At 39.1% G+C, this 24,764-nt stretch overlaps 2 protein-coding genes across 5 annotated transcripts; one reads left to right on the top strand and one right to left on the bottom strand.

Annotated features, from left to right (window-relative positions):
- The first annotated feature begins 5,275 nt into the window (after nt 1-5,275).
- Nucleotides 5,276-7,142, top strand: LOC311097579 (vitelline membrane outer layer protein 1-like). 3 transcript variants are annotated; one of them, XM_084137385.1, is made up of 5 exons: nt 5,276-5,734; nt 5,970-6,094; nt 6,217-6,327; nt 6,583-6,767; nt 7,063-7,142. In XM_084137385.1, the coding sequence occupies exons 1-4, from the start codon at nt 5,561-5,563 to the stop codon at nt 6,764-6,766; spliced, it is 594 nt and encodes a 197-aa protein (XP_083993511.1). In that variant the 5' UTR covers nt 5,276-5,560; the 3' UTR covers nt 6,767; nt 7,063-7,142. The 3 variants fall into 3 exon arrangements, with proteins under 3 accessions (XP_083993511.1, XP_083993510.1, XP_083993512.1); XM_084137386.1 differs by having other exon boundaries at nt 5,428-5,734; nt 6,583-6,772; nt 7,068-7,142; XM_084137384.1 differs by having other exon boundaries at nt 5,427-5,734; nt 6,583-7,142.
- A 13,672-nt stretch (nt 7,143-20,814) lies between these two features.
- LOC311097566 (vitelline membrane outer layer protein 1 homolog) lies at nt 20,815-22,673 on the bottom strand. 2 transcript variants are annotated; one of them, XM_084137367.1, is made up of 6 exons: nt 22,297-22,673; nt 21,876-21,994; nt 21,639-21,752; nt 21,187-21,371; nt 21,072-21,116; nt 20,815-20,894 (listed from the first exon to the last, which is right to left on the bottom strand). In XM_084137367.1, exons 1-4 carry the CDS (start codon nt 22,495-22,497, stop codon nt 21,188-21,190), a joined length of 618 nt encoding a protein of 205 aa, XP_083993493.1. In that variant the 5' UTR covers nt 22,498-22,673; the 3' UTR covers nt 20,815-20,894; nt 21,072-21,116; nt 21,187. The 2 variants fall into 2 exon arrangements, with proteins under 2 accessions (XP_083993493.1, XP_083993492.1); XM_084137366.1 differs by lacking the exon at nt 20,815-20,894 and having other exon boundaries at nt 20,948-21,116.
- Between the last annotated feature and the right edge of the window lie 2,091 nt (nt 22,674-24,764).

Below are 24,764 nucleotides of genomic sequence, written 5' to 3'. Positions count from 1 at the left end.
TTTATCTGCACTTTGAGACTTTTACATTCACAAACAGCTCTATTACACATTGCATGAAAGGTCATATCCGAAAAAGCATATGGGCACTTTAACGTAATACTGTCACATTTATTTCAGATTCAACTGCAGTGGAGGTTCTATCCTTCAAGGTGACGGCACAGACTGGGGCGATTGGGGAAACTGGAGTCCAAAATGTAAAGGAACAGGAATCTGTGGCATCGGGACACGGATAGAAGAGCCACAGGGAATCACAGGAGACGACACCGCTCTCAATGACGTGCGCATGTTCTGCTGTGATTAAGGTGATGTGATCGCAATCAAAAACTCAGATCTTACTAATAGTGACTGCAGATCTACTAAATCGGATTGTTCTTTCAGGTGTAAGAGGATGACAACAAGAACAGCAAGAAGATCAAATGTATTGTAATTATTGATCATCATACTGTGATAAACTAACATGAACCATTGACCGGGTCGCCAACCCGTCGATCACTGTCTTTATCACTGTCCCGGTAGCTCCCGAAAATAACAGAAAAATATACAAAAAACACATTATCAAGGCTCGAAATTGCGACCATTTTGCGACTCAAAATTTATTTGGAATAATTTGTGAGAGTAGGCCTACAAATAATTGTTGTGGTGAAGAAGAAGAGGAAGAAACCGGCAGCTGGTATCGGAATTGGCCAATTTGCTTGTAAAAAAAAATCGTAATAGGCCATGAAAAATCTATAGGTAGATATTGCCTTTCATAAAGGCAGAGGTCAGGGATCTTGGGCTTGAAAAGATTGGTGACCACTGCTCTACAGGAACACTACATTAAATTAAAGTGTAATATTGTCAACCCTGCAACCCAAGTTCTTTTTTTTTTTAAAAGGATTTTAATCTAAAAATAATGCTGACTAAAATCCTCCTTCTTTACTTCTCATTCATTTGTTCTTCATGTCATTTCTCCATGTATATCTGGTCATGACTGATTAATCAAAGACTGAATAAATGCTTTGTGAAAAATATGTCCGTTTTCAATAGCTTTAACTTCTCCAGAACAAGTCAGGCATTAAAATATAAGAATAGTCTTTATAATTTATATTTAAATGAATTCTGTGAACTCATTAAATAAAATAATGGTCAAGCAATGCTATTTGTGTGTGTGTGTGTGTGTGTGTGTGTGTGTGTGTGTGTGTGAGAGAGTATTTGACCTGCTTGGTGTTTGTCTTATTGTGTGTTTACACGCAGGTTATTAACTGTAATGTTTGAATTGTTTTAGTTTTGCACAGTCACAGTCTGTAACCAGATTATCATAATATTGATCAAATCTGATGTCTTGATCATTTTATACACTGCAAAACACTTATAGTAGCATATTTTGTCTTGTTTTCCAGTACAAATATTTAAACATTCTTAAATCAAGATACATATACAGGAGAAGAAGCAAAATGAGGAAAGTATCAAAATAAATGAGTTTATGGTTAAAACAGCAACATACTGTATATCTGCCAGTGGAGTCAGAAATATAATCTTGTTTGCCCTTTGAATTAAGTTTATTTCTCTGACCCCACTGTCAGATGCATTTTTCAGAAAAAAAGAGTTAGTATCTTCAGTCATTTTTCTTCTCCAGTAAATGTATATTTTGATTAAAGAATGTTTAGATATTTGTACCGGAAAACCAGACAGAAATACTGAGTGAGAATATCATTTTTTTGCAGTGTGTTCTGACTCTATTTACACTGATAATGTTTAGATGGTCTATTTGTTGTGCAGGTTGGACTTGGATCACGCTGTTAGTGGAGGGTCAACGTCCACCAATGAGTTTCACAGAGGAACCAACACACACGCACACACACACACACACACACACACATCTGCTCTGGGCTCCAGCAGAAGACATCAGGACGGCCCTCAAACATGTCCAGAATTCTCCCCCTGACGTTGATTTCTCTGCTGGCTGTTTTCGGGCCGTACGTGAGCACAGAGAGACGCTTCGAGCGCTCCGTTAGCAGACCCGTCAGATCAGTGCTGAGGGTCCATAACGGGATGAGATGGGGCTCGTGGGGGCAGAAGGAAATATGTCCGACTGGAATGTACGTCGCAGGGTTTAGTCTTAAGGTCAGTAACTCAGTAATCACCACTATCTGAGGTTTAGTGGTTAAATTAACTTTGTGCTGGTAACTCCACAAGAAATCAAAACGGACTCTATTTACTGTCCTTAATTACTGAACAAAGAGAAAATTCACTCGTTCTTGACTGAGTAACTTTTGTAACTATATTTGTAATGTATATTTTATTTATCAAGCGCAGTGTTATTTTACATTGTATTACAGTTTCTGTACCTGAATACCTGAAAATCTTAAAACTGTTTATTTCAATCGTATCTTCGTTCAGTTGTATCTATTTGTTGCGATTGCTAATTTTTTATTTGTTCTTTTTTAATTACTGAGGGTTTTTTCTTTAATAATGCTTGAAATGTATATCAGTTAAGCTAGTTGTTTTTCTATAGTATTTTTAAACCACAGGCAAATGTTCCTTGTGTTAGTGTTCTTTAGCCTGTTGATTTTTGTTCACGGTATGCAGCTATAATTAAAAAAAAAATTGCAATAAGACTAAGGGCCCTATTTTAATGATATGAAACGCAAGTATCAAGAGCAAAACGCAAGTAACTTTGTGGGCGGATCTCGCAAATCTAAAATGTGTTGGTCTGAAGTCGCTACATTACTCATAGGTGTGGTTTGGGCGTAACGTGAAATAAACCAATCAGAGCGACATCTCACATTCCCTTCAAGAGCAGGCGTGCTTGTTCTAAAGCGGATTCCTATTATAACGGCGGATTTGCCAGGTGCACGCCAGGAGTGGTTCACAGCCGAGGAGACCAACGTTCTCGTCAGCGCCGTAAAACAGAGAAGTGACGTTTGGGATGGAGAAACACACCCAAATTAGCTTCGGTTAAACAGGCGTATGATAATTTGGGTAAATGTATAAGCTAGATGTATGCTTTTATAATAAACTGTCTATCTATCTATCCATCTATCTATCTATCTATCTATCTATCTATCTATCTATCTATCTATCTATCTATCTATCTATCTATCTATCTATCTATCGTAATAATGTATGATTTGCAAAAATGAAAACCGCTGCTTCTGTGTAGATGAGAGAATCAAAGTGTATGCGCGTTGTGCACATGCTACATTGATTATGGCCAAGCATGTGCCCTTAAAATAGCATATGAATAACATGCGCAACGCGCCACTGACTTTAAACTAGTTTTTTTCGGTTAGTGGCGGAATTGTTTTCTAAACCTGCAAAATAGCACCAGGGAACGTTTGCGCCGGAACACGCCTCCTCTTTGCGCTGAACCGCCCCCGGGAGCGCAAGTGTATTTCTTAGTTAACCGACGTGCGTCTGTGGAGGGAAAAGTCTGCTTTGCGCGGGTGCAAAATAGGAATGATACATGCGTCGGTGTACAAAGTCAATTGCGCTGGGTGCAAGATAGGGCCCAGGGCCCTAAAAGTCAAAGCTCAGTTCAGGAGGGCAAGATAAGGAGACTGAGAAAGAAAGAGTGATGGAGATAAGGAGAGAGCAGGTATTGACAAATAATCTACTGCCCACTGATATGGTTTTATAGATATTTATTGTCCATTTTTTGGCCTCTTGGAATGCACATGTAGATCCAAAAATCTAAATATTCTTGGGACGAAGCCCCCGAACCCTCCTAACTACCTTAAATTTGGGACCTCTGTGTTTATAAAACCCAGCCTGAATATAACATATGAAAGAAATAAAGCAAACTGTTTTGTAATAATTAAATATGGTTATAGTTTTTTTGGAGTTTTTTAATCATCCTCTGGTGAGATATTGATTTTATTTGCAGCTGATTTCTTCTAAGGCTGTGTGGCTGTAAGTCAGTTGTAATAGTTGTGTTTCTGCTCATCTCTTCTCTTTTTTCTGTTCTTGCTGTTCATCTCATCTTCAGTGAATCTGCTTGTTAACCGCTGGTGTCATCACTAATGCTCAGTCATCACAGTAGAGTGAATAATACATAATTTCACTAACTGCAACATTGCTTCACTGTTACTTTTACTATATGAAAACTGAGCAGTGTTTAACACTGAGGATTTTACTGTGTACCAGTAAACATAAATGTGATATGTAACACAGAAGCAAGTTTTGTTGTGGTCTTGCTGGGATCATACTAGCATCCAAAAGACAACATATGCCGGTCCACCAGCACACCAGCATCTGACAATTTCTAGTGGTTTGATTTGGTGATTACTTTTGCTTTGGAGTGAAATTTTGTTTGATTTATTTGCAAAGCAATTGCCATTGGATATGATTGCCAGTTTCCGTGTCCAGAGATCGGGTCGTCGGGGCCCCCGCCTTCGGCTGTCGCCCGATCCACTGCTCCGGCCCCTTACGGTCACTCCTGCAGGTGGTGAGCCCACGGGAGGGCGGCCCCACGTCACTTCTTCGGGCTGAGCTCGGCCGGGCCTGGCTCCAGGGCGACGTCTCGGGCCTTGTTATTATTTGCTTCATAATGGGCTTATGAACTGCTCTTAGTCTGACCCGTCACCTAGGACCTGTTTGCCTTGGGAGACCCTACCAGGGGCATATAGCCCCGGACAACATAGCTCCTAGGATCATTCGGGTACTCAAACCCCTCCACCATGATAAGGTTGCAGTTCAAGGAGGGCATTACTACTTTTAAATGTTGTCTAATACACTTTGTTATATTTGCAAAGAAACACACTGTTGGGTGCACTCTTGAGTTCTCCTCATCTCTTGCAAGAGTTAGGGTCACAAAATATTTTATAGAAATTTTACCAAGAAAAAACTTTTCAAGGACACTGACAGTTAAACGTATATTTTAATTGGATCAATGTTTGCATATTTGTGTGTTCACGTGACGTACAGGTCATTGGTGTGCGCTCAGTGCTCCTAGCTGCTCATTGGGTAGAACCAGGACATCACAAAATTGATTAACCAGTCTGAAGAAGTTCTGATCAGCTCAAAAACTAATCCTGAGAGCAGTTTTACTGACCCCGGGCTCAGTTTTAGTTTAGAAACCAGACAGAATTCATTTAAAGTAGTCATTGTTATTATTTTCTTATTTCTTAGGCTCCACATTTGACTATTCTTGTGTAAGATTGCCCTTGTGTAACGTCTTTTCGTTGTTATCTGCACATCATGGACACACCTAGACAAAACAAGAACTAGAGTTGAACACACTTATACACTCACACCCAAACGTGAACTCAAGACACGCACATACATTTAAACATCTGACCTCTCTTCCTTGTTATTGTATTTCTTAATATGCCAAATATGGTAGGGGGACATAGATAGTGGATGATTCTGCTTAATCTTGTGTATAAATATGAGCCTTTTTCCTTAATAAACTTGAGAATGTTATGGTACTACACAGTCTCTGTGTCTGCTTGATCATTCTCACATCACAAGGGTTGAGGCGTCTGTTTCCACCTGATCACTGATAGCTGAGGCTGCAGATAGTCTACCTGAAAATTAATCTAACAATCAGTATTTTATCAATCAGGCCAGTGCTGTAGCAATGCATCACTTCTTTTCCATGATGTTTTCATTGCTAGCCATTATTGGGCATGTGAGTAGCGTCGACCGATCTTACAGATCTGAGCTGACGGTGTCCAACGGAATGAATCAGGGATCGTGGGGGTTTAAGGACATGTGTCCAAGAGGAATGTACGCCGCAGGGTTTAGTCTGAGGGTAAGTTGTGCATTGACTCTATTTTGCTAATATGGGGGTGAATGAGTGCTTCAAAGGTTCAAAACTGTTTAGTTGCTGTTTGTCATTTAATTCCAGGTTTCTCCAGGGAACTGCACCTGCTTAAGATTGTTATGTGTCTGTGTAATACTAAACAGCATGAAGATAAATGTTACTATGGGTTGGGTTAGAGTTAACTCTTTCAAATGGAAGATTGTCTTGATGTTGTTGTTTTAAGGTGGAAAGATCAAGAGGTCTTGGTGATGATACAGCGCTCAATGGGATTTGTCTTTACTGTGTCGATCGGTCCAAAGGAGCATCAAGCATAAATGACAACACCACAATTGAGTCCGATGTAGGAAAGTAATGGACTCAGATTATTACCAATTCTTGCATTAAGTGTTTAAGCTAGATAAGTAAATTGAGGATTTTCTTGAAAATAATAACTGATTTGATCAGGCAACCTCTTTGTGTGTTTTCTTCAGCTGGGGTGAGTGGACAGATGTCAAATGGTGTCCTTCTGGATACTTGATAGCTTTCCAGCTGAGAGTTGAATCTCAAGGATCTGGAGATGATACGGCCGCAAACAACATCAAGTGAGTGTGCTGCAATAAGTTATAACATCTCTTACCCAGTGTAAACCTCTTACACCATCTCTCTTACCCATCCTGGTTTTATTTAGCTATTTAAGGACTCAGTTTTCACCCATCAATAGTTTAGTTAATATCACACTCGCAGTCGTGCTGCTGTTTGTGATTGTGATTGCTGCAGGTGATCATGTGACTGACATTCAATCCGACTGCGCAATAACATATTTTATCATAATATTGTCACATCTGATTTTTCTCCAGGTTCACCTGCAGTGGACGTGATGTGCTGTACGGTGACAGCACAGACTGGGGCAACTGGGGCGACTGGAGCCCAACCTGTACGGGAAAAGGAATCTGCGGCATCAAGACCCGGATAGAAGAGCCACAGGGAATCATAGGAGACGACACCGCTCTCAATGACGTGATCATGTTCTGCTGTGATTAAGGTGATGTGATCACAATCAAAAACTCAGATCTTACTAATAGTGACTGCAGATCTACTAAATTTAGATTTTTCTTTCAAGTGTAAGAGGATGACAACAAGAACAGCAAGGAGATCAAATGTATTGTAATTATTGATCATCATACTATGATAAACTAACAAACCGTCATACAACAGTTTTGTAATGTAAATCTATAAAGTCAGCCGGTCATTATCACAAAATAAAGCCTAACCGGATGATCATGACATTTACATCCCGCCTATTATTGGAGTTGAAATTATTTTATTCTTTCTTGTAGGTTAGTGATTCTTCTGAAGACTCCTGAACTTCTGCTGAAACGGTTGTCAAATATCAGCAATAAAGACTTTCTAAACAGAACCTTGTAGTTTCACATTGTTTTGCACAACACTTTACATCAGATCGCTCATTACATTAGTGCATGTGGCAGATGTTTACATCTAAAGTGACTTATATTGCATTCAAAGTAATTGTCTTATCCGTTCATGCATTCCCTGAGAATGAGCCACATACTCTACTACAGGAACACTACATTAAATTAAACTGTAATATTGTCAATCCTGTTACCCTAAACTTTTTGCCTTATAAAGATATAATAAAGATATAATTGTATCCCAATATATAAATGTGTGTTTTTAGCTAAAATGGTACAATGCATATTCAGAAAATGATTTGATGCAAAACAAATTCAAACCTTATTTTAATATTTTGAGAAGATTGTAAACTCACTCCTGCAGCGACTATCACAAACGGTGCCAGAATCAAGAAGCAGTTCTGAATCAGAAATCAAACATTATTCTTTTCCTAAATACACGCAGACTATTCATGGATCATATTTGCTTAAATGTGTGATTTCTGCTTCCCAGTATCTAAAACCTCATGAAAGATAAAAAGTGTGAATAAACTTTTTAAAAGGGCACATGCTTTTACTGGCAATTCGACCTGATCAGTGTTTGTCTAAAGTGTGTTTACGTAACTTGCGCAATCATTTAGTTTGGAATGATTATACGACTGGAACAATATGGAGAAACACAGATTTTTATGTTTTAATTTATTCATGCAAATTATCATAAGACTTCAGAAGTTAAGTTGTGTGAAAATACATTTATGACACTTAAATTCTTCTTGAAATAAAGAAAGTCGTACAGGTTTGGAACGACATGAGAGTGAGTAAATGATGACAGAATAATAATTTTTAGCTGATCTTTTCCTGCTGCAAGCCTTGATATTTACAACAGGAAATAAAATTACAAACTCAACCAGCATTTGATAGGCATTTTACTGAGTAAAACACTTTCCAAGGACACTCAGTTAAACAAACAGATGTTTGTATTTTTGTGTGTTTATTTACAGGCATTGAGTTGACTCAGTGTTCCTGGCTGCTAATTGGCTGAATTTAAATACATATAAATGTAATGTTCTGATTGGCTCAAGCAGGTATGTTCTACTGACCAACCAAAGAAGGAGCTGGATGAATTTGCTTTATCTTGTGTATAAATATGAGCCTTTTTCTGTGGGTGGTGGTGCATGGCCGTTCTTAGTTGGTGGAGCGATTTGTCTGGTTCATTCCGATAATGAACGAGACTCCGGCATGCTAACTAGTTACGTGGCCCCGAGCGGTCGGCATCCAACTTCTTAGAGGGACAAGTGGCGTTGAGCCACGCGAGATGGAGCAATAACAGGTCTGTGCTGCCCTTAGATGTCCGGGGCTGCACGCGCGCCACAATGGTCGGATCAGCATGTGCCTACCCTGCACCGAGAGGTAGATAACGAAAAAGATGCATTGGGATTGCCATTTAAAGACATTCTTAACTCTATTGGAGTTAGACAACACGTGTCAGGACCAACTCATTGTCGTAATCATACTCTAGATTTAATATTATCACATGGAATCAATGTTGATGCCGTTGAAATTCTGCAGCAGAGTGAAGACATCTCAGATCATTATCTAGTCTTATGTAAACTACAGTTGCTCCTTTCCACTTAAATAAGATTAAAAGAAAATTGTCCAATGCCGTGGTACAGTGAGCACACTCAGGCCCTTAAGAGAGCAGCCAGAAAAATGGAACGCAACTGGAAGAAAATAAAACTAGAGGTATTTCGCATTGCATGGAAAGAGAGCACGATTGCATACAGAGAGGCATTAACAGTTGCTAGATCTGCTTATTTTTCAACCCTATTAGAAGAAAATGAACATAATCCTAGGTATTTATTTGAAACAGTGGCAAAACTAACGAAAAATAAAGCTTCAAGCCCAGACGTTTCCAAGCAACACAGCAGTAATGACTTTATGAACTTCTTTACTTACAAGATTGATAATATCAGGGAGAAAATTATAACTATGCAACCGTCTACTACAGTATCGCATCAGGCAGTGCATTGTAGTCTCCTTGAAGAAAAATTTGATTCATTGCTATAGGAGAGGAATAATTTTCTAAACTCGTTAAATCATCTAAATCAACAACATGTATGTTAGACTCTATATCGACTAAGCTACTGAAAGAGATGCTTCCAGAGGTCATAGATCCTCTTCTTAATATCATTAATTCATCTTTGTCATTAGGATACGTACCAAAAGCTTTTAAGCTTGCTATGATTAAACCGCTTGTTAAAAAAACACAACTTGATCCTAGAGAATTAATCAATTACAGGCCGATCTCGAATCTACTTTTTCTGTCAGAGATACTAGAAAAGACAGTATCTTCACAACTATCAACTTGATACTGAGACAGCTCTCATTAGAGTCACAAATGATTTGCTCTTATCATCCGATCATGGTTGTATCTCTCTTTTAGTGTTACTTGATCTTAGTGCTGCATTTGACACTATTGACCACAACATTCTTTTAAATAGACTTGAAAATTATGTTGGCATTAGTGGAATTGCATTAGCATGGTTTAAATCATACTTATCGGACCGTTATCAGTTTGTAGCAGTAAATATCGATCACAAGTTCAGTATGGTGCACCACAAGGCTCAGTACTAGGACCGTTGCTGTTCACTCTCTACATGCTACCCTTAGGAGATATCATTAGGAAGCATGGCATTAGTTTTCACTGTTATGCTGATGATACTCAGCTCTATATTTCTTCACGCCCTGATGAAACTTACCAATTCACAAAATTAACGGAATGCATAGCAGATATAAAAAACTGAATGACTAGCAATTTCCTACTACTTAAAGGTACAATATGAAAGAATTTTGTAATAAAATATCCAAAAATCACTTGCACAGTGTGATATATTTCCTGCAGTTGTGTACTTACAATATTCCAAAAGTCTCCAAAGATTTTTTATTTCAGAGAAATTCCAATTTTAAATAATAGGCCGTCCCGGAAAAAAATGTCGCCTGTCAATGACGCAATATCCGCGCTATCCTTGGTTTCCGCTTCTACTGCCATAGCCATGGCATAACCATGGCGACAGATGTGGACAACTGCATAGTGCGTAACATTTAGCGGCACGCTGTTCTTGTTTCGTTCAAACATTATAGACCATGGCAAGCAGACTTTGGGACAAAAAAGAGAACTAAAATGAGGATCAATATCAGCGTGGCGTTTTCGAGATGCCGAGAGCTCTACGTCCGCGACTAACTTGGACTTGACAGAGCTTCAGGAGTCACGACTTGACAGGGACGCAGATCTTGCATGTACTTTATTAGACAGGTGAGCAAATGTACATCATCATCATCATCACTTTATTTATAAAGCGCTTTCACATCAGCAGCAGCTGAACAAAGTGCTGTACATAAGGGCAACAAAACATCAACCAAGACATAAATAACAGTCACAATATCATAAAAATAATAAACTAGGGGTGAAAAATCTAACCCAATAAAACTATATCAAAATAAGACAGTTAAGAGCAAATACTAGCAGATAGGATCAAGTCTCAGTTTGGGTTGAAGGCCAAAGTGTAGAAGTGAGTTTTAAGAAGAGTTTTAAAAATCGGTAATGAGGAAGCCTGACGAATGGTTAAAGGTAAGGCATTCCATAACTTAGGAGCACAAACAGAGAAGGCCCTGTCCCCTCTGAGCTTCCGCTTGGATCCGGGGACGACCAGGAGCAACTGGTCAGCCGACCGGAGTGACTGGGAGGGAGTGTAGCGGTTGAGTAGCTGAGTTAAATAAAGCGGGGCAAGACCATTTAAAACTTTAAAAGTAAACAAGAGGATTTTAAAATGGACTCTAAAATGCACAGGCAGCCAGTGGAGTGAAGCCAGGACGGGAGTGATGTGTTCTCTCTTCCGGGTTCCGGTTAAAACCCGTGCAGCAGCGTTCTGAACCAGCTGCAGAAGTGCGAGTAGGGATTGACTGAGTCCAAAATAAAGGGAGTTACAGTAATCCAGCCGTAAGGAAATAAAGGCATGGATTACGGTTTCTAACTGCTGCCTGGAAAGGAAAGGTTTCACCTTTGCCAGTTTCCTTAGGTGATAAAAACTTGATTTGACTGTGGCATTGATTTGGCTGTCCAGTTTAAAATCACTGTCCAGTCTAAAACCAAGATTTAAAACTGTGGGTTTAAGATACGAGGCTAGAGGACCCAGCTCAACAGGGGGGGTCTCACATGAGCCACCAGGTCCAAACATTATCACCTCTGTTTTCTTTTCGTTAAAATTTAAAAAGTTTAAGGCCATCCATGCTTTAATATCCTCCAGACATGCTAAAAGAGGTGTAATTGAACAGGTGTCATGTCGCTTTAAGGGTACATAAATCTGGCAGTCGTCTGCATAACAATGGAAAGAGATACCATGTTTTCTAAGAATAGACCCAAAAGGAAGCAGATACAATGAAAAAAGCAAGGGACCTAAAATTGAACCCTGGGGAACGCCACATGACAGCGGAGCAGCACGGGATTCAAACTCAGCCATTTTAACATGAAATGTTCTGTCAGACAGGTAGGATCTAAACCACTCCAGGACAGTGCCACAGAGGCCTACTTGGCGCTGTAACCGTGAGATTAAAATGCTGTGGTCTACAGTATCAAAGGCAGCGGTAAGGTCCAACAGGACCAGGATTACGTTGTTACTGGAGTCGCATGCCAAGAGGATGTCATTGCAAACCTTCAGCAGTGCTGACTCCGTGCTGTGTAGGGATTTAAATCCAGATTGAAAGATCTCTAATAAACCCTGCTCATCAAGAAAAGACTTTAGTTGTAAATACACAATTTTCTCCAAGATTTTAGATACAAATGGGAGCTTGGATATTGGCCTAAAATTATTCAGCACAGTAGGATCTAAACCAGGTTTCTTTATCAGGGGTGTCACTACAGCATGCTTAAAATCTGCAGGAACCACACCGGATGACAGGCTACCATTCACAATAGCAAGTACCCAGTACCAAATAGTGAGAAAAACTTCTCTGAACAACCGTGGTGGGAGAGCATCACAGGGAGAGCCAGAAGGCTTAATATGAGTAACCACATCCTTCAAGTGTGATAGCGTCACAGGCTCAAATTGATTAATAGCAACAGGGCAAGCAACACAAACAGAGGGATCAGAAACAGGATGAGAGGTGAGAGCCCTCGCAGAGGCGACCTTATCAATAAAAAACTGCATAAAATTGTTACACAGTTCAGTAGAGGATTCCAAACCAGCAGTTTGTGGAGCGTTAAAAAGAGAGTCAATGGTACTAAAAAGCATTCGTGGATTCTGGGCGTGAGATGAAATAATATTAGAGAAATACTCTTTTTTAGCCTCTTTAACAGCATTCTGGTAGTTTCGCCAGCAATCTTTAAAAATCTGAAAGGACACTTGCAGTTTATCTGTTTTCCACTTACGCTCAGCTCTGCGACATTCCTGTCTGACAGCTCGAGTCCTGGCATTAAACCAGAGTTCAGGTTTAGTTCTGGTTTGCATGACCTTTAATGGAGCCACAGAGTCCAGGACAGCTTTACAGGAAGAGTGGAGCCAGGTACTGAGCTCCTGGACATCAATCATGTCAGGAGGGCAGAGCTGGTCAAAAGCCATGGAGAACTGAGTGGCAGTGGAGGGGTTAATAATCCGATAGCTCCGTGCAGGCACAGGAGTTTTGATCACAGCACGGGCAAATACAGTCTCAAATGTCACAGGCATATGATCAGAAAATACAGCGTCGTGTGTCTCTAGGTTTAACACAGGCAAACCGTAAGACAGAACTAGATCTAAAGTGTGTCCTTTTTCATGTGTAATTGTACGTAGGGACTGTGTCAGATTAAAAGCATCAATCAAAGATAAAAACTCAGTTACCAATGGTTTACCAGGGCAACATACGTGTTGATCAAACATTGATCAAACACGTGTTGATAACATTGATCAAACAAATCAATGTTATATAGCTCAACATGATGAAATGTTAGAATATGATCAGTATGTTATTCTAATGTTGATCTAGCTTACTGCTAGTTTCATATAGCAAACAAACTAACACATAGAATAACATTATAATTTTCAACCCACTCAAATGCAGTTTAGTATGATAGTGTAACGTTAGACCAAGTGAAACAGCGCTGCTTTACCTCAGTTTAATTTGTCAAATAAACTGACCTGTGTGAGCACTAATTCAGCACTTGTGTGTAGTTTGGTAGAATTATATCCGCGGGACTCGCGTGTGGCGCGGATATCTGTGTCTCTTATTAGCAATCGCGACCTGCTTTATACCACAGTAATGTTAAAAACATGAATGTTTTCACTCATCCATAAACATTATTAGATCTATCAGCTTGACAGCAAGTCCCATCATTCAGCTTATCATTTGGACTCCATCATCAACCTACACCTTTGTTATTGTAAGAGGTTAGCGACCCCTAGCCGCGAAAAAAAAAAACATAATGTAACTTTAATTCTGAAAAAACAGAGATTCTAATTATTGGACAAAAAACTTCCTTACGTAATAACCTAGAATACTGTCTAACACTTGCTGGCTGCTCTGTCAAGTCCTCGTCGTCGGTTAGGAACCTGGGTGTGCTCTTTGCTACCAGTCTTTCATTTGAAAGTCACGTGTCTAGTATCTGTAAAACCGTATTTTTTCATTAAAAAAATATATTATATTATTATATGCTTTTCCTCCCTTTCCTCTGATTTTCCAGGTCCTCCAGAGGATCAGAGAGGGTCATTGCACAGTTCTACTAGTTGCTCCACGCTGGCCAGGAAGACCATGGTTCCTGGACCTAGTTCAGCTGATTCAGGGTCCTCCATGGCAACTTCCATCACGGGTGGATCTCCTATCCCAAATAGACAGGCAGATTTGGCATCCAAACCCGATGGCACTGCGATTGTCCCTCAACAGCTAGATGAAACGGTACGTGAGACACTGAATAACGCCAGAGCTCCATCTACTTGGGCTAATTACTCCATAAAGTGGAGAATTTTTTCAGAGTGGTGTTTAGGCTTGAATGTTGATCCAATAACCTGCTCTGTGCCACTTGTCCTTAGATTCCTGCAGGCTCAACTGGATCAGGGCAAAGCAGCCAGTACAATCAGGGTTTATGCTTCATCTATTTCAATATCTCATAGGGGAGTGGATGGCCAGCCATTAGGCCGACATCCCTTGGTAGGTCAGTTCCTGAAGGGAGCTCGTCGCTTATGTCCAAATCGCACTTTGCGGGTACCCAATTGGGATTTGCCTTTTGTACTAGACTCTTTCACTAAGCCCCTGTACGAGCCTATGACGGATGCAGATTTAAAAGCTTTGTGTCTCAAGACAGATTTTCTCTTGGCTTTATGCTCTGCTAAAAGGGTAGGAGAATTGTGTGCGCTATCTATTAGTGAGGATTGTTTACATTGGAGGCCGGATGGCACAGGGGTGACACTCTGGCCCAACCCTGCCTTTTTACCAAAAGTACTTAATCCTCAGTTCAGAAATCAAGTTCTGGAGGTAGTTCAATTTCAACCCCCTTCTTCACAGGCAGATCAGCAGAATTTGCTCACCCTTTGTCCAGTAAGGGCATTATTATGCACCTATGTAAACTTTACTCAGACCTTGAGGAAGTCTCATTCTCAGCTTTGCGTTTGCTATGGAAAGGCCAGACTAGGGTTGCCACTTTCTAAGTAATGTTTGTCACATTGGTTGTTTGAGGTTATTTCCCAGGCTTATACGGAAAGAGAGTTTCCAGTTCCTATGGGAATACGGGCCCACTCAACCAGAGGTGTAGCTACTTCATGGGCCGCACTAAAAGGAGTTCCGGTGGGGGAGATTTGTGCTGGCAGCATCATGGTCTACACCATGTACATTTGCTAATTTGGTAACACTTTATTTTGATGGTCCCTTTTGAACGTGCTGTTGACTATAAGTAATTTTGCAACTACATGTCAACTTAATCGAACCCTAACCCTACCAGTCTACTAATACTTAACTAACACTCTAATAAGAGTTAGTAGACATGTAGGTGCAGCGTTACTTATAGTCAACAGAACGTGTTAAAGGGACCATCAAAATAAAGTGAAACCGCTAATTTTTATAGAGTTGACGTAACTAGCACAATGCCTGTCAGCATGGCAGTTTTGATGTCTGTTGCCCAGCGAGGTTTGAATAGTTCGGAGTCTGTAGTTCCTCGCGACCCTGTTGACATGAGTCATCCTATTAGACCGTATTGACGGTCAGAGTGAGGTCGAAATTTTTAATGAATTTCTTTCGATAAAAAGCCGTTCTTTAAAGAAAAAAGAGCCTCAAAACGATGGTGAATTACATTAAAGTATCAGTTCAGGCACCAGGATCACGGTTCAGGGTGCTTCATCTGCTTCCCTGTTGTCTTTCTTCTTCTTCTTCTTCTTTAAATTTATTGGCGGTTGGCATACCAATTTGGTGCATTACCACCACCAACTGTTTGGGGTGTGGAGCTTCAATGCGGATTTATATGCTAACATATATATATATATATATATATATAAATAAATTGTGTATTCTTGGTTGTTCTTAAATTCGATCAAATAAACCTGTTTCTTTTAAGTATCTCATGAGAGCTGGCCATGCTGATGGTTTGGCTTCCCTGTTGTCTGTGTTGTCCTGTCATTTTCTGCAGCTCGTGACCTGGGCAATCAGCGCTGTTAAAGATTGCTGATTGCCCTCACCTGTCGCTTGTTCCCTTCCTCCCTTATGTTCTCTGCTGTGTCAGCCCCTTGTTATCAGTAGATTTCATGCTGTTGTTCATGTACGGTTGTATCTGTGCGTCTTTGTGTTTTACCTTCTTCCGCTGCTGTGCTTAGGACACCTAGACGAGGAGTCTTTCAGCTGGCCGTGTGCCCGCTATCCTCAGTCCCGTTTGGGCATTGCACCTGAGGTGGTCTCCATAGCCTGTGTCCGCAGGTGTCTGTACGGACGGCTCTGGAGTTGTTACACCAGCTTTCTGTTTGTGTGTGTGTCACTACACACGATGGATGTTTATTGGATTTTCTGTTGTGCCTAATAAACTGTTGCACGAATCCTCTGCCTTTGCGTTCTCACTTCACGTTCCTGACAACCAGTACTGTTTTAAAAGTATCGATTTGGCAACGGTATTAAAAAAAATAAAAAAACGATACCCAACCCTAATGTGGCGTCACTCAACAAAATGAGTGCTACTATTACACCACCATTTATATATAATTTTTTTTTTTTAAAAGCATCCCTGAATAATTGCTAGGAAACTTTTTGTTTTTGGAATCTTGTTTTTCAGGTCTTCTAAGTGCCCAAGATCCAGAAACACCTAATGATGATTATTTCTATTAATTATCTGAAAATAGTTGGTTTATTCTTTTTAATGATAATCACTCTGAACTATTAAAGGTTTCTGAAACCCCCTTTTTCTAAAATTATTAAATTAATTTTCAATAAAAGACACCTTTGAAATGTCAACAAACATTTATTATGTGAGAAATTAGTAAAAATGCAATGGTGTGTTCATGTATATTTTTGATGTTGAGTACAAATGCAAACATATGACTTATTTGAGCATTAAAATAAACAGATTTGATCTGTGTGTACTGTGTGATGTATTATGATTTTGTAAGTGTATAATATATTGATTCAACTTGTATTTCTCATTTTCAGCTGATGTGGCTGTAGATGTTCCTGCATCAGCCAGGGAAATCAATTGTCATGAACTGCTCCGAGAGTCGAAGGTGAGATCCAAATGCAGCTTTTATTACGGGCAATCCAAAGGCGTAATCCAAAGTACAGGCAATGGGTCAAAACACAGGTAGGCAGTCCAAACAAACAAACAAACAAACAAACAAACAAACAAACAAAACAAACAAATAAAACAAACAAATAAAACAAACAAATAAAACAAACAAATAAAACAAACAAATAAAACAAACAAATAAAACAAAACAGGCAGGGGTCAGAGGCAAGAGAGTAATCCACGGAACAGGCAAGAAATCCAGAAACCAGGAAAAATGCTCAGAGATGCAGTGTGACACAAACAAAACTTTGCAGAGAGTAAATGAGAGAACATGGAATAAATAGGCTGAAACTAACAAGATAATGAGACACAGGTGAATGTGATAATGAGTGCTGAGGAGTTCAGGCAGAGAATGATGGGAGATGTAGTTTGTGAGTGAAATATGATAGTCTGGTGTGGAGTGCCCTCTGGTGGCTCTCAAGGGCACTCCAGCTGGTGAGTACAAGTTTTTTTTCTTTCATTGAAAAGTTTGGTGGAAGAAATCTCTTCTGCTCACAAAGGTGGCATTTATTTGATAAAAAATACAGTGATATTGAAATAATATTACAACTTAAAATGTAAAAACTTAAAAAGTCTTTTCAATTTTAATATTTCAAATTGAATTTATTCCTGTGATCAAAGCAGAATTTTAATAATAATGTACTGTTATATGTTATATATTAAGTCATATTAAATTGTACAATGTACAAAAGAACTGTCATACTGTACAGTTTTATTCAATGTATAACAAAGGTCCCGCTGTTGTTTATCGCATTCTGTATCTGTGTGGTATATAAAAGGAACTCTATTTAAAGCTGCAGTCTGTAACTCAATATTTACAAAATTTGGTCCTACTTTATATTAAGTGGCGTTAAGTACTATGTACTTACAGCAAAAAATAAGTACAATGTACTTATTGTGTTCATGTTGTATTGTAAAACACTTATGCTGCTATTGAGGTGTGATACGGGTAAGGTTCGGGACAGGTGTGGTGGATTGGGTAGGTTTAAGGTGTAAGGGAAGGGTCAACTGTGTAATTACAAATGTAATTACATAAATTAATTACAGCTGTAATTACATGCAGGAATTTTTAAAATGTAAGTACAATGTAAAAACATGTAGTTACACAATAAGTACATTGTATCAAATTATTAATTTCAATGTAAGTACATAGTACTTAAAGCCACTTAATATAAAGTGGGACCCAAAATTGATATAATGAGCGAGTACACCATGAATGCATTTTCCATCTGTGTTTTGGTCTTATCCTGAATAACTACACTTAATACTACCTGTAATAAGTGTTTATATGGGGACTACTTTAGACTGGTCGGGTCGCTCAGCTGTGGAGTAGCCCAGTACCTGTGTGACTCGCCATAGACATAAACACAGACAAAGGAGCTCTGGCTATAATGTTCTTTTGCAAGACGCATTATTCTGTTAATAAACACGTTTATTAACCACTAGAGTGCCAAAAATTATGGACTGCAGCTTTAAATATAGAAATTATTTTACATCAATTGAATGTAGATACAGTTATTTCACCTTGCTTTCTTTTTGCATGTTAACATGTGAACTGCACATTTCAGACAACACAGAGTTGAAGAAACTTGAACGAGCCATGTTTATTCGACTTGACAAAATTGACCAAAAGCTGTCAGCCACTGAAAGTCATTTAAGAAGTATTGGCCAGCCAACAATTGACATCTCTGAGTATCTGCTCAATCCTTGCCGTAGCACACAAGAACGACAGACAGTGAATACAGGAAAAAAAAACTGTAAGTACATTTAACAGCAGACTATAATTGTGGGGGTTTTATGACCTGAAATGTGCTTTGACATATATAATGTAATTTACCTTGAAATCATGCAAAACTTTTGCAAAGTGTACATACATGTTGGGGCACGAGTTAATTTGAAGCCCCATTTACATACGGTAAATAATAGTTTAAAAACTAAATGTTGCAGCACAAAATTAATAGTTTAGAAACTAAAAGTTGCAGCACAAAGTTAAAAACAACTGGATTCATGCTGAAGGAGAGAGGTTTCCGGTTTCAGTTTTGCTTTAAATAAATATATTTACATTTGCCTTTTATAATAAATGTTGTTTATAAAAGAATGCCACAGTTTGCTTATTTTGTCTTGTTCTGTTCTGAATACCAATAGGAGGAATTAAAATACACATTTACAAACATTTATTTTTATGTTCTGGTATTTTGCATTATTTCTGACTATTATATATTTTAAATAATAAAAATACGATATAATTAAATTATACAATATTATATAATATAATAATAAAATGCAACTTATACACCATGGTGACCTTCTGCAAAACCCCTGGAGACGCCATCCGGAGGCTATTAAGAGCAATTGGGCTCAACTGTGTTTGGCTTCAGTACAGTATGAAGGGACGGCAGGGGAAATTAAGTTTCCAGGACCTTAATATTTGCAGTGTGATCATTCGTAAGTATTACATTTTGTAAGCCTCACTGCATTTACACCTGGTATTAAGATGAGTTTTCAGTGATCAGATCGGCCAAGACACAATACCATTTACACTTAGTATTAACATTAACGTATAACGTATGAGTGAGTTAGGAAGCAAATGAAAAGGATAAGTTGGGCAGCTACAATTTTCACTTTAATCCATGTGTTTTGGTACAACACAAAACCATTTAATGCACAGGTAGTTCCAAGTCAGCTGAATCACCGTTTTATATTAATGTGCTCTTTTAATTTAAAGGTGCTAGGGTGTAACAATATATCATGTCACAATATCTTGCAATACAAAAATGCAACAATATAATAAAATAGCTTTGCTACTGATTCGCTACATTATGTTTCTCAGCAACCAGGGGGTTACATCACTTTTTTTAAGTAATTAAACGCATAGCTTCATCGTTAATAGAGAGAGACACTAAACAGACACTGGTACAAATCTCTCTTTCTCTTTTGAAAATTTAAATAAATGCTATTCATTCGTTCATTCAAATAAATGTAATCTTATGCACTACTTTATCTCTGTGTCTGATTAAAAGCAGACAGAACATGCTAAACCTAACGAGCCGTAACTTGACAAAAATAACCATCAGTTTTAGTCTCCCAGTCAAATATTGTGCTGCAAACTTCAATAACAGCTTTAAACAGTCAATGCTTGCAAATGACCCTGATATAAGTGGGTTAATTCACAATTTGAATGCACAACACTAAGGCAAAGAACCACCCGATGTGAATCGGTATTCAGTAGTAGCAGTATTCATATCAGCAAGGATTATGTGACGATACAGCTTCATAGTGATATTTTGAACACAGCCCTACAATGCAATTTGCTCACATGCATTTCTGACTACTTTCATATGGTTTCAGTGAACTGATCACAAAAATGATACTAATGTTCGTTAAAGATGTCATGACATGAATATATATATTTCTGAGGTCCATGTTTTCCCAACATTTTTACTGAAGTTTTACTAAACCATGATGTAAACTTCTTTTTAGAGGCTTGCCGAAAGATGCATCCAAAGGTGCCCGTCAAGGTACTAGAAGAGTATATTTCAGACACCTTGAAGTACGCTCCTCATTGGGATTCAAGGGTGAGTAACATTTCCTGCATGTTTTCTTTTCATTTTCAGGTGTAATCCTTTACAGTGTGTAATTGAACCTTTCCATTGTATAACATTTGTAAATCTTTTTTGAATCTTGTGTGATTTAATATTTATAGTACACAAAGCACAGCCTAAATAACTTAATGTAGTGTTCCTGTAGAGTATGTTGGTCATTCTCAGGAAATGCATGAACGGATAAGACAATTACTTTGAATGCAATATAAGTGGCTTTAGACCATCTTTCACATGTACTAATGTAATGAACGATCTGATGTAAAGTGTTGTGCAAAACAATGTGAAACTATAAGGTTCTGTTTAGAAAGTCTTTAATGCTGATATTTGGCAACCGTTTCAGCAGAAGTTCAGGAGTCTTCAGAAGAATCACTAACCTACAAGAAAGAATAAAATAATTTCAACTCCAATAATAGGCGGGATGCAAATGTCCTGATCGTCCAATTAGGCTTTATTTTGTGATAATGACCGGCTGACTTTACAGAATTACATCGCAAATCTGTTGTATGACATGGTTTATGTTAGTTTATCATAGTATGATGATCAATATTTACAATATATTTGATCTTCTTGCTGTTCTTGTTGTCATCCTCTTAAACCTGAAAGAAAAATCAGATTTAGTAGATCTGCAGTCACTATTAGTAAGATCTGAGTTCACAGCTTAATCACCTTAATCACAGCAGAACATGCGCACGTCATTGAGAGCGGTGTCGTCTCCTATTCCCTGTGGCGCTTGTATCCGGGTCTGTAAGCCGCAGATTCCTTTTCCATGACACTTTGGACTCCAGTCGCCCCACTCGCCCCAGTTTGTGATGCTGTCACCCTCCAGCCCCTCACCTTCACTGCAGGCGAACCTGGAAAAAATTCAGATGTGACAATATTATGATAAAATATGATATTGTGCTGTTGGATTGAATGTCAGTCACATGATCACCTGCAGCCGACAGCTTTATCACTGCAATCTTGAACAGCAGCACGACTGCGAGTGTGATATTAACTAAACTATTGATGGGGGGAAACTGAGTCCTTAAATAGCTAAATAAACCCAGGATGGGTAAGAGATGGTGTAAGAGGTATACACTGGATAAGAGATGTTATATCTTATAGCACCACACACTCACCTAATGTTGTCTGCGGCCGTATCATCTCCAAATCCTTGGGGAGATTCAACTCTCAGCTGGAAAGCTGTCAAGTATCCAGAATAACACCATTTGATATCTGTCCACTGACCCCATCTGAAGAAAACACACACAGAGGTTGCCTGATCAAATAAATTATTATTGTCAAGAAAATCCTCAATTTACTTATCTAGTTTAAACACTTAATGCAAGAATTTTTGAATTATCTGAGTCCATTACTTTCCTACGCTGGACTCAATTGAGGTGTAGTCATGTGAGCCTGATGATTTTTTGGACCGATCGACACAGTGAAGGCGAATCCCATTGAGCGCTGTATCATCACCACCTGGTCTTTCCACCTTAAAACAACAACAACAACAACAACAACAACAACAACAACAACAACAACAACAACAACAACAACAACAACAACATTGAGACAATCTTCCATTTAAAAAAGAGAGTTAACTCTAACCCATCCCATAGTAACATTTATCTTCATACTCTTTAGTATTACACAGACACTTTAAAAATCTTAAGCAAGTGCAGTTCCCTGGAGAAACCTGGAACCTTAAATGACAAACAGCAACTCCACAGTTTTGAACCTTTGAAGCACTCTTCCACCCCCATATTAGCAAAATAGAGTCAATGCCAAACTTACCTTCAAACTAAACCCTGCGGCGTACGTTCCAATTGGACACATGCTCTTAAACCTCCACGTTCCCCACGTAAATCCATTCGTCACCTTCAGCTCAGATCTGTAATATCGGTGGACGGTCCGCTCAGAACGACTTTCTGTGACCTGACCACTCACATGCCCAATAATGGCTAGCAGTGAAAATATGGAAAGTAAGTAATGCATTTCTACAGCTCTGGCCTGCTTGATAAAAAATACTGATTGTTAGATTAATTTTCAGGTAGACTATCTGCAGCCTCAGCTATCAGTGATCCGGTGGAAACAGACGCCTCAACCCTTGTGATGTGAGAATGATCAAGCAGACACAGAGACTGTGTAGTACCATAACATTCTCAAGTTTATTAAGGAAAAAGGCTCATATTTATACACAAGATTAAGCAAAATCATCCACGATGTCCATTCCATCCAATCACAGTACTCAAAGATCAACCCCACCATATTTGGCATATTAAGAAATATAATACCAAGGAAGAGAGGTCACATGTTTAAATGTATGTGCGTGTCTTGAGTTCACGTTTGGGTGTGAGTGTATAAGTGTGTTCAACCCTAGTTCTTGTTTTGTCTAGGTGTGTCCATGATGTGCAGATAACAACGAAAAGAAGTTACACAAGGGCAGTCTTACACAAGAACAGTCAAAAGTGGAGCCTAAGAAATAAGAAAATAATAACAGTGGCCACTTTAAATGAATTCTGGTTGGTTTCTAAACTAAAACTGAGCCCGGGGTCAGTAAAACTGCTCTCAGGATTAGTTTTTGAGCTGATCAGAACTTCTTCAGACTGGTTAATCAATTTTGTGATGTCCTGGTTCTACCCAATGAGCAGCTAGGAGCACAGAGCGCACACCAATGACCTGTACGTCACGTGAATACACAAAAATACAAACATTGATCCAATTAAAATATACGTTTAACTGTCAAAAGTGTTTAAAAGTGTCCTTGAAAACTTTTTTTCTATGTAAAATGTCGATAAAATATTTTGTGACCCCATCTTGCAAGAGATGAGAACTCAAGACTGCAAACAACACAGTGGGCCCTATCTTGCACCCAGCGCAAATGACTTTGTACACCGACGCATGTTTCATTCCTATTTTGCACCCGCGCAAAGCGCGCTTTTCCCTCCACAGAAGCACGTTGCTAAACTAGGGAATGAACTTGCGCTCCCTGGGCGGTTCAGCACAAAAAAGGAGGCGTGTTCCGGCGCAAACAATCCCTGGTGCTATTTTACTGTTCCATAAAACAATTGCGCCACTGGCCAGAAAAAACCTAGTCTAAAGTCAGTGGCGCGTTGCGCGTTGTTCATTATGCTATTTTAAGGGCGCATGCTTGACCCTAATGTATAGCGTGCACAACGCGCATACACTTTGATTCTCTAATCTACACAAAAGCAGCAGTTTTCATTTTTGCAAATCATATTATTACAAACGATAGATAGATAGATAGATAGATAGATAGATAGATAGATAGATAGATAGACAATTTATTATAAAAGCATACATCTAGTTTACACATTTACCCACATTATTATATACCTGTTTAACCGAAGCTAATTTGGGTGTGTTTCTCCATCCCCAATGTCACTTCTCTCTCTTTTACGGCCGTGACGAGAGCGTTGCTCTCCTCGGCTGTGAACCGCTCCTGGCGCGCGCCTGGCAAATCCGCCGTTATAATAGCAATACGCCAAGGAAAAAGCGCGTCTGCTCTTAAAGGGAATGTGAGATGTCGCTCTGATTGGTTTATTTCACGTTACGCCCAAACCACACCTATGCAAAATGAAGCTACTTCAGACCAACCCATTTTAGATTTGCGCCTGGCGCAAGAGTCATTTATCCCGCCGGTATAATAGCAACAGCGCCGAGACCCGCCCACAAAGTTACTTGCGCTTTGCGCTTTGACACTTGCGTTTCAGATCGTTAAAATAGGGCCCAGTGTGTTTCTTTGCAAATATAACAAATTTATTAGACAACATTCAAAAAGTAGTAATCAGAAATGGCAAAGAAAAAAAAAGAAAAAACAAAAACAATTGTAACTTGTCAACAGGGTTTCCCAATCATATACAATGGCAATTGCTTTGCAAATAAATCAAACAAAATTTCACTCCAAACTCCAAAACAAAAGTAATCACCAAATAAAACCACTAGAAATTGTCAGATGCTGGCGTGCCAGTAGACCGGCATATTTTGTATTTTGGATGCTAGTATGATCCCAGCAAGACCACAAAAAAAAAACTTGCTTATGTTACATATTGCAACGGTCACCAGCGGGAGTGCCCTTGAGAGCCACCAGAGGGCACTCCACATCAGAATACCCTCACAAACTACATCTCCCATAACTCTCTGCCTGGACTCATCATCCCTGATTGCATCCACCTGTGTCTCATTATCCTGTTTAGCTCACAGTGGGTGCTTCTCGATATCCCTCCTCGCTCCTCCGTCCT

This window comes from Abramis brama (genome assembly GCF_963993115.1).
Source record: "Abramis brama genome assembly, chromosome: 15".
Taxonomy (NCBI): domain Eukaryota; kingdom Metazoa; phylum Chordata; class Actinopteri; order Cypriniformes; family Leuciscidae; genus Abramis; species Abramis brama.
This window is presented reverse-complemented; position numbering and strand designations above follow the sequence as displayed.

Excerpts from the sequence above, each read along its gene's own strand:
- LOC311097579 (XM_084137385.1), top strand. The coding sequence starts at position 5,561 with ATGCATCACTTCTTTTCCATGATGTTTTCATTGCTAGCCATTATTGGG. Across the intron at positions 5,735-5,969 it reads CCGCAGGGTTTAGTCTGAGG|GTGGAAAGATCAAGAGGTCT; the intron begins GTAAGTTGTGCA and ends TGTTGTTTTAAG. Across the intron at positions 6,328-6,582 it reads ACGGCCGCAAACAACATCAA|GTTCACCTGCAGTGGACGTG; the intron begins GTGAGTGTGCTG and ends ATTTTTCTCCAG.
- LOC311097566 (XM_084137367.1), bottom strand. The coding sequence starts at position 22,497 with ATGCATTACTTACTTTCCATATTTTCACTGCTAGCCATTATTGGGCAT. Across the intron at positions 21,995-22,296 it reads CCGCAGGGTTTAGTTTGAAG|GTGGAAAGACCAGGTGGTGA; the intron begins GTAAGTTTGGCA and ends TGTTGTTTTAAG. Across the intron at positions 21,372-21,638 it reads ACGGCCGCAGACAACATTAG|GTTCGCCTGCAGTGAAGGTG; the intron begins GTGAGTGTGTGG and ends AATTTTTTCCAG.